The following is a 10,183-nucleotide window of genomic DNA, read 5'->3' on the forward strand; positions in this document are numbered from 1 at the left end:
TGAAGAGGGATTGGAGGTTGGGGGTTGTGGTGATAAGAGGAGTGGAAGAGGAGTGGAAGAGGAGTGGAAGAGGAGTGGAAGAGGAGTGGAAGAGGAGTGGAAGAGGAGTGGAAGAGGAGTGGAAGAGGAGAGAGGTTGAGATGTGTATTATATTATATGTAAACGCAGTCCTTGACTTGAGGCGCTTAAAGATGAGTCGAGCAGCTTACTTATGTTGTATGTAGACCAATGAATAGGCAAAAAAGATAGATGGACTAGAAAGATGAGAGTAATTTTAAGAGAAGCGCAAGATATGAAGAGTGGCTCTCTTGAGAGCTGCGAGACCTTCTATTGTTGGAGTCCTCAACTTGAGGCTATCGGACTTGATTTGACTTGACTTGACTTGGCATCTAGCCAAGGCGCAAAGAAGTATGAAAGAGATTCAGTGCAAGAGATAGAAGTGAAGGTAGGAGAGTGAGAAGAGGTGGACCTCAGAGAGGCCTGTTGGATTTGTTCTTGTTGTTGAAAGGAAGAAGAAGAGTTGGAAGAGAGGAGAACTGGGTTTATATAGTTAGATGGGATATTAATTCACTCTATTACCCTATACAACACTTCTTTGGCGGGGGGAAGTTTCTCCTTATGCAAAGAAGCAAGATGAGAAGATTGATGAGTAATGTATGCTTACCAAAATCCACTTCTCCTTATTCCAAGTTTCCCAAGTCACTATACGCGTGACGCTGAAGTTAAATGCGCCAAACTTTATTGCCAATCTTAACATTTTCCGGATTGTGAAGAAGATTGGAAACCGTCCAGAAACGAAAAGTTTCGAGGCATCAAGCAACCTTTCCAGAAGGTGGCCGTCCCTTACAACGACTTTCATGGACTCGGAGCTTATGGAAACTCAGAACGAGGGTATAGAATGAATGAGCTCCGGCTTTTGAACGTCAGAGAGATAACCTTTACCGTCGGTGATCTGGCAGCTGGAGGAGCACAGATGCTGCATGTATCAAGACTTGAGAACTACACATCGAATCAAGTCCTGGGGCTCTAATGGATAGGTGGAGACTGCGAGTCGTCAGAGCACTCGTGATTATAGTATATACGGTGTGACTTGGAGGAACTTGTGGCAGTATGTCGCCAACTATATTTAGAGAACGAAAGCCCAGAAATCTTCTCCTCGCTGGAAGGTCACAGAGATCAAGTTTATGGAGCTGGCGACGGAGAGGGAGCTGGCGAAGTTAAAGCCTCGCTGAAAACAGTTTTGATTTAGGTTGGCGAGAAACTGTAGGAGATTTGAATTAACGTTGGAATTTGAAGATAAAAGATTTACCACTCCAAGAGCAATAGTGATTATAATAAGGGTGCCGTTCGAGAAGTTTTATCATTACACACTACGACCTAGATTATTCAAAGTGACTTAGTGCTTGAACTTGAATTCTGCCAGGTATGGCACCTGATTAGAGCACTTAGCCAGAGGGCGGTTTGTAGGTACGTGGTGCTGCTTGCTAACGATCTTGTACATACAAATCAGAAGGACCCCTTTTATGTTATGAGACACGACCCGTCTAAATAACAAACACTTGTTGCGAAACCGGGTTGTTTTGAGAGATTTGGACAATTTCGACTTGAGGCCATAGCTTCCCCTACAATATAGCTCGTAGGCCACAACCGCCACACAATACCGGCTAGTCATGACTATCATGTACCAAGACAACACTACTTTACTTATTGCCGCCCGCCGTTGAATGATGGCAATGGCAAGGAAGCATAGCTAATGTTCGACGACGTGCGTTTGGCTTCTAAACTCGGCAAACTGGACTCAGTTCACAAGTTCACAACCATGTAGAAGATCGAAAGACTAATGTTGTTCTACTGCTTATACTCTGAGGAATGTTTGCGCTCATACTTCAGAATCGAGCCTGTGACGCCACCCACATATCGATGCCATCCAGCATTGTGGAGAAGAAGCAGTTACAGACCAGGCTACAAACCAGACTACAAACCACCATCTGGTTCGGCAACGGAAACCCCTTCTGCATCGTCGTCGAAGAGTGATGTTCCGGAAGATGTGCTATTCTCAAGGACCACTTCTGCACCAGTGTTGCTACGCCCTTTTAGGGGACCAACTACAACATCCGTCTCATCCTCCTTTCTAACAACTAGTCTGACCTCCTTCGCATTGCAGACTAGCCGAATATCTTCCAACACGTATTCAATGGGTGTTACGTAAGTGACGAAGTTTTCGTATTTGCCGCCCCATAACATACCGGCAACGTATCCCTCGGAATCCCAAACAAATGACCCCGAGTCTCCGCCTCTCGAGAAGCTGTAATATTTCCCCTGCTTGTTGTAGTCTTTCACCAATAGCTCATCAGAAACCACATCGTGAGAAGACCGATAGTCTGACTCTATGCTGGAAACGATGCCGAATGTGAAGTGGGTTGTTCTGCCCGACTTCCACACAACATATCTATGGTCGTCTTCTTCGGCGATGGCTACCTTGTTAAGCAACTCCTCGAAGGTAATACCTCTTTTTAAAAACTTCGGCATATCGCCTACTAATTTGTTCACGCCGTCGGCTCTCATCGCATTAGCAACATAAGCCCGATTGGCCGTGTTGTTCAGGGAGTACGAGGGAACCTGTAAATTCATTAGCAATGTACTTTATTGAGTCACAGAGTAATTAATCCATACCTCATTGACGAACTTCTCTTGTTCAGTAAACCTTTCAGGATTCTCCAATTTAATCAAGGCCCAATCTAGGCGGAAACGACGATTCTTAGTTCCGTCACGGGCTCGCAGACCTGAACTCCTCCAAACTTTTCCGAGAACAGATGTTTCAGGCGTCCAAAGCCTTAACTTCTCTAACTCTATAGAGATAGTCGAAATTTTAGCTGCTTGGAGGCTTGTATCTTCCATACTTTTCTGATCGTCAATTAGAATCTGACGGCGGTCCTCCAAGTAGTTGATTCGGGCTTCAAGATCGACCTCTGCTGGTTGAAGAAAGCTATACGAGACGCCGGTAGATGCCTCATCCGCTGTAGGAAAGGCTTCAAGGCGCGATTCTCCGAATGCCACATGGTGGTTAGTTAACCCCATGACTTTGCCGTCTATCAGGACATAGCCTCCGAGGGTCCCGCAGCCGACTTTCAAGGCACTGTGTTTCGAGGATATTGCAATCGAGGCCCCAACACAAGGGTACTTTGTTGGATCTGGTAACGGTTCATCGTCGAAGTAGTATGACCCTGTGAGTCCTACTCGTTGACCCTCCATAACTTCTACCTCTACATCGTCTAAACCAGCCCTAGAAGAATATTAGTCTGGAGCCTAAAGAATAAGTGCGGTTGTCAGAAGGGGACCAGGCAGGAAAAGGCCAAGGCTATTCTTTGTCACTACTATCTCCCACCCCTTTCCCAAAATAAACTCTAGCACCGCCTGTCGTAGGGTGGAATGATGAGGCAGTTGTTCTGGGTGGTTAAGAACACTTGCATAGAGCAAATTACGGTCCGGGTGTCAGACTAGGGGTGGCTCAAAAAGGGACTTCCCTACTGACCAAACGCCCTAGATTCAAGCCCATACCTATACCAAAAACATAGGCGCGAGAGTTCATGTAGGTAGGTGGGGGGATAGTAGGACATTGTGTTGGGACTTCGCGAGTAATAGAAACACCCAAATTTATCGAAACATGTCATCTCGCACAAGGTAGAGCAACTTACTTCTTACACTCTTCGGATAGAGCGTCAACTACTCTCTGCGCTTCCGCTCGTGGCACCTGATCCTTTTCGACGGTAACGAGGATCACCACAGGATTGTTCTGTTCTACTTCGTCATATCCAATCCTCAAGTAGTCCACCGAGATCCATCTGCACGGGCTCATAGTCGCCAGCACGCGTCTAATATTGTCGCGCAGGCCGTTCATAAGCTTTCCGCGAAGAGGGTGGTGCGTGACGACGAAGGCGAGTTTGAAAGCTCCGCTGCGAGGTCCCTCATGTCCACCCGGTGTATCGATAATAGGTCTCTCCCATGGCGCAGTCTTGCTTCGCGCCAATAGTCTAGGATTGCCGGGAAGGCCAAAGTAGTAATTTTTGAAGTCGGTGGGATTGTCAGATAAAAGAGGTTATATATCACTGTAAAGAAGTGGTAATAACAGGCGAATTCAAGTTGGTTAGAAGTAGATTAAATTAAACTAAATTAAATAGAACAGAGGGTAGTCCCTTGTTCTATATACTTAAAAAAAGGGGTTGTTATTTACATGTATAGGCGCCGTATCTACTATAAACAGAGTATGTAGGTACCTAAGTGCCTAAATCCTAACAACACTATAAACTATTAAACAGGGTGTAAGGGATCGATCCCTATATATTAATTAAGGGTCAGTTAGTAATTAGGGGAACAGGTTCTGTATCCTAGTAGTAATTAACCCTACTGTTTGACATACCTCCCTAAGGATTAAGCCGATTCTAGACTTAACTAGAGAGCTAAGTACTAGTACAGCTCTCTCTCTAGCTCTCTCCCTAATTAGGTAATAATAAAGCTATTCTTATACCTAAAGGTGTACTAGTACTTACTAGTACGTCCCTCTCCTTAGGTAGAAGGTTAAAGAATTAAGGAAAGTACGTAATAGTAGGCACTTAATTAAGAAAGGCTTAACGTTTAAGTCCTAAAGCTCTTTAAGGAAGAACCTTAAGGACTCCTAGTACTCTAAGTACTCTAAGTAGCGAGACATGTTAAGTAATAGGGTCGAGTAAGTAGTAGAAATAAATAGAACTAAAGAATATAACTATAGAAACAGTTAAATCTCTAAGAAAAAGGAGTAGACTTCTTAAATAAGAAATATAGCGTAAAAAGTAGACTTCTTAAATAAGAAATTAAGCTTAAGATAAGAACTAGATCCTAGAACTCCTACTTAATCGTTTAAGTAAGAATTGCCTTTAGACTAGCGTAAAAGCTAGTTCTAGGTATTTAGTAGTTAAACAGAAGGGTTTCCTACCTAAATAAAGGGTGTTTAACTGCCCTAATCTGTAGGCTAGCTGTCGTTTAGGTTTAGGGTCTTAATATCTACTAGATTAAGTAATTTAATAAATTTAATGTGTTTCTAGTGTAGTAAGGCCTTAGTTAACCTATCTACTAGTATATTATAGGTTAACAGCTACTATAGACTAAGTCTCCCTTTAGTTACCTCTTAGTGTAGCTAGTGTTAATAGATATCTATATACTTAAGCTTAGTAACTAGGCGTAGAGTTCCTAATTATATAAGGCAGATAGTTTAGGCGTTATCTACGTTAATAGCAAACTCCTTATATAGTTCTAGAGTAATCTTAGTAAAGAAGCGTCACTACTAGTAGAGATCCTTTATAGTATAGAAGAGAGCTAATAACTTAGCCTCTATACTTAATGTAGTAACTGTCTTTTGTTTAGTTAATTTCTAGTTAATAGGTCTTCTAAATAAGTAGAACACGTATCCTTTAGTACTCTTCCGGGTCTCTAGATTATTAGTATATACTATATTACTAGCGTAAGTAAAAGCTTTAGAGCCTCTATTACTACCTCTAAATTAGATCCCTAAGTATTAGGTTTTATAGAGATATTAGATTACTCTATCTACTACTCTTTAGTACTCTTAGGATAGGTTAGTAAAGAACTTAGATAGTTTGTTAGCTAATCTAATAGTGTCTAGCCTAGTGACAACTATAGTATAAAGAATAGATCCTACCTTACGTTAGTAGCTATAGATCTCTTAAGGGAAAGCCTGTCTTGTATTTAAGACAAGCAGCGTACTTTCTAGTAGTATAAGAGGTACTTTCCTGTCTTTTAGGTAAAAGGTTAAAGTAATTAACTTAATATAAGAGTCTTAACTAAGCTATAATCTTTTAGTAGATCTGTCTCTAGTTACCTTAATACCTAAGAACTACTTTAATTCTCTTATATTATATATCTTATAGCTATTAAACAAGCTCTATTTAAAGTTTTAAAGGTATTATTAATCTTTCTTCTTTACTAGGATAGTAATATCGTCTATATAAAAGAAGACAATAAGGTATTTATTTATATAGAGACACTCGGCCTCTAGAACTAGATATAGGCTAAACTTAGCTAGTGTTTTAGTAAAGTAGGTATACTATAAGAGAGGGGAATAGTGTAGCTTATAAAGAGCTTTAAGAAAGAAGAGAACATACTCTAGGTTATTAAAACCCTTAGGATGTTTAATATAGACAGTCTTGTCTATATTACTATTAGTAAAGGCATTTATAGCGTTAAGCTAGTAGATCTCTAGATTAAAGTAGTATACTATTACTATTAAACCTCTAAACACTTATAACGCTAGAGTAGTAGCGTAATTGTCCTAGCTAGTTAGATGTTAAAGATCCTCTCTAACTATAAGTCTTACTTTAAATTTGTCTAAGAAGCTATTAGTATTAAATTTATATATAAACACCTACTTAACTAGGATAGCCGATCCTTTAGATATACTCTTTAGAACAGTCTTAAAGGTCTTACGTCTTTTAAGATCCTTATACTCCTTGTTTACTACTACTATAAATTTATCCTTATATTAGTAGTTTTAAAGCTCTTTTTAGTTGTTAGAGACGCCCGGCAGTTCTGTTCTATAGATCCTTCTTTTAGCGTACTCTATTCTTGTTTAAAAGGTAGTATAGAAGCTACTATAGGCTCTAATTTGTTCTATTTAGATAGCGTAAGCTTTCTTTCTTACTCTTTTATTCTTTGTTCTTATTAGAAGTATATTAGCTAGATTAAGACTAGTAGAGTCAGATCTACGCCGCTAGACCTTTTATTAGGTTTTATCCTCTAGTTACCTTCTTAGTATATCCTTATTTATATCCCTTGTTATAACCTTATTAATATCCCTAGTTACGGTTTTACTAGAGTTAATAAGTAAAAGAGGAGGAGTTGTTAGAACAAGTAAAGCTCTTAGTATTAAAAGAGGGTTAAGAGCCTATAGTACTAATAGATTTGTTAAGTTAGTAGAGGTAGTTCTTTAGGCATATAAGTAGTAAGTTCTAGTCCCCTTCTCTACTTCTTTAGCTAAGGGGTTCTCTATTATTACAAGAGTTGTAATAAGATTAGTTAGATCTATTGTTATTATAGGATCTATTAGATCTACTAGTAGATCAAGTAGCGCGCTATCACTATTCTTAACAAGAGGATTAAAAGGATCGTCTTCTTCTTTAATTTACTAGTTGTATTTACTAATTACTAGTATTTTAATAGCTTTAATTACTTCTTTAGTAGTGTCCTGTTTATCCTAAGGCTAGTACCTTTGTGTTTTATTAAATGTAACGTCTCTATAAGATATTACTCTGTCTCTTACTAAGATCTAGACCTTATAGATATTAGTAAAGTTATATCTTACTAGGTATCTAATAAAAGCTCTTAGTTCTAGCTTGTTAAGACGTACTATATTCTTAATTAGAGCGTAGGCTTTATAGCTAAAGGCGTAAAGGTAAGAGAGGTTCGGTTTAGAGTAGTAAAGACACTTATATAGTGTTTTCTAGCCTAAAGAGGTAATAAGAGATCTGTTTACTAGGTATCTAGCTGTTTTTATTAGTTTAGGCTATAGCTTTAATAGTAAGTTAGATCTTATTTTTAGTACTCTTACTCTACTAAGGAGTACCCTCTTAGATCTTTTAATTAGCCTATTTTAGGCTACTATACATAGTACTAATTGTTTAATAATAAAGCCTTTTACCTCTACCTAATTATTAAAATCCCTTTTAAGAGACGTTTCTTTGTTAAGCTTAATCTAGTAGACTTTAGCGTTAAAGTATCTTTTAATTAAGGAAACAAAGTGTTGTATAGTGGCTAGGGAGCCTTGTTTAGTTATAAGGATATATACAAAGCTTATTCTAGTAAGATCGTTAAGAAAGTAAAGGATATATACCTCTTTAGAGTCTGTTAGGTACATTTAAATAAGATCTAGGTAGATCCTAGTAAACGGTTTGTCTATACACTTAACAAGAGCTCTAGATATAATCTGTTTAGCGTTTGTTAGGTAGTAAACCTTATATAGTAGGATTAGGTACTAATCCTTAGGTACTAACTTAACTCCTTTAGTACTAGTAGCTAGGCGTTAGATTGCCTCTATACGTAAGTGCCTTATCTGTCTGTACTAGAGTTCTACTAACGCTTTTAATAGTGCTCTTAGTAGGTGTAAGTTAGTTAGAAAGGCCGCTAAAACAGCTGTTGATTCGACAGTTAATACATCTGTTACTATTGTCTGTAGCTTATATTTGATTAAAGAAGAGATATCTTAGATTACTAGAAAGGCAGATCTAGTAGTAGAACTGTTATATTTAAGTACCTATTAGTTAAACTTAATAAGAGTATAACAAAAGGTGTTATTCTTATAAGTTAGACAGTTTTCCTTTATATCCTAGTAGACTTCTTTCTAAATTATCTTACGTAAAGAAACTACGCTAGTATAAAAAGAAGGAACAAGGGCTATACTCCTTAGCTCTATACTAAATTTCCCTTTTAGGCTAGTAAGTTAGATCTTAACGTCTCTAAAAGCTTTAATTTAGATATAGTCCTTACTAGCTATTAAAACACTCCTTAGTAAGGCAGGCCTAATAGAGTAGAAGCGTGATCTATCGTTATAGACGTAGATAGTTACTCCTAAGTCTAGAATAAAGCTATCTTTAAGTAGATAGGTAGGTCTAAAGAAAGGGGATTAGACTAATTAGACTATTAAAATTAGAGTTAATATAGAAACTAAGTAGCTAAAGTTAGTTTAACAAGCGTTAGACGTAGCTATAGTAAAGTCTATAGTAAACACTTTTAGGGCGTCTTTATCCTTGTCTTAGTTAGGTTTACTGTTCTTCTTATTACTATTACCTTACTTGTTCTCTTTCTCCTTCCTTCTAATTAACTTAATTAAAGCCTTAAGCCTACTACTTACGTTTAGCTAATCGTTAATCTTCCTTTAGACGTTATTATAGGGTTTCTACTAATTAAGACGCTTAGATAGTATTAAATAGTAGTAATTATAGTAGTAGTAGTAGCTACTATACAGGCACTTAGGCTTACTCTTACTACTACTACTACTACTCCTTCTACTAAGTATAGCCTCTATAGTTAAGAAGGCGCTATAATTACTAGATTAGGTAACTCTAATGTCCTTCTAGCTTCTAAGGTTAAGTTTAAACTTATCTAATACCTCTTTAAACGTTATTACCTCTTTCTTAAGTAGCTTATAGCGTACTATCTTAACAAAGTATAGATTAACTTCTTCTAAGCCGTTAATAAAGGCCTTAATTAGTCTATTACTAGACACCTCTAGTATCTTATTAACCGAACAAGCTAGGTAAGTAGACTTAAAGCGTTTTACCTAGGCTATAACTAACTGTCCCCTTTTTAGTAAGATACTAGCGTTAGTTAGATCTTATAAGAAGAGATCTTATTTAACTTTATTAGAAGGTATAACCTTTTACTAAAGATCTACTAGGATCTTATACACTATGTTCTTAGCGTTAACGTATTTAACGTAGTCTCTCCTTACTAATCTAGTAATTAGAGAGCGTATGTCTCTAACTAATTAAGCTAGGCGCTTATACTCTCTTTAGTGTTTAGAGTAATACCCTTAGTAGATACGATATTATTCTTTCTTATTGTCTATTAGTATAGTATAGGTAACTCTTAAGCTATCTTTAGGGACTCCTTTAATATCTAAAGGATCTAGAAGGCTTAGCTCTACTAGAACAAGGAGTTCTGCTTTTATAGTGTCTAGGTTAACATATATCTAAACTCTAGTACTAAGCGCTTTAGATTTAATAACTTCTATCTAGTAATCCTAGTTACTAGATCTATTAAGAACTAGTATATTTCTAGGCATATTTCTAGTTGTTTTGTATTAACTAAAAGTAGTAATAGAAAGAGGTAAATAAAGGAGGTAACTCTAGTTGTTTAAGAGTAGTCGACGTACTTTTACTAAGTAATAGAGTCTGCTAAAATCGTCGAAATTAGGTGTGATTCTACTGTTGTTAGTAGTGTTAAACAGCTATTAGTAGTGCTTAGAACTAGGTGTTTAAGGGAAGTAGAAAGGGGTCGATATTAATCCCTTTTAACGTTATTTAGCTCTTGTGATTTAAGCTCTCTAATTAGTTAAAAAGGTGTTTTTATATTAAAATAACAGTTACTAAATAGCTATTAAAGTAACCCGGGCTTATAACTGTTAGATAAAAGAGGT

The 10,183-nt window shown here is 37.5% G+C and overlaps 1 protein-coding gene across 1 annotated transcript; it reads right to left on the reverse strand.

Annotated features, from left to right (window-relative positions):
• Positions 1-1,974: 1,974 nt before the first annotated feature.
• M430DRAFT_59010 (hypothetical protein) lies at positions 1,975-3,856 on the reverse strand (the record flags this gene model as incomplete). Its single annotated transcript, XM_024868771.1, has 3 exons — positions 1,975-2,619; positions 2,674-3,283; positions 3,696-3,856. The coding sequence occupies 3 exons, from the start codon at positions 3,854-3,856 to the stop codon at positions 1,975-1,977; spliced, it is 1,416 nt and encodes a 471-aa protein (XP_024720045.1).
• Positions 3,857-10,183: the final 6,327 nt, after the last annotated feature.

The sequence above is a fragment of the Amorphotheca resinae genome (assembly GCF_003019875.1).
Source record: "Amorphotheca resinae ATCC 22711 unplaced genomic scaffold M430scaffold_7, whole genome shotgun sequence".
NCBI classification, from domain to species: domain Eukaryota; kingdom Fungi; phylum Ascomycota; class Leotiomycetes; order Helotiales; family Amorphothecaceae; genus Amorphotheca; species Amorphotheca resinae.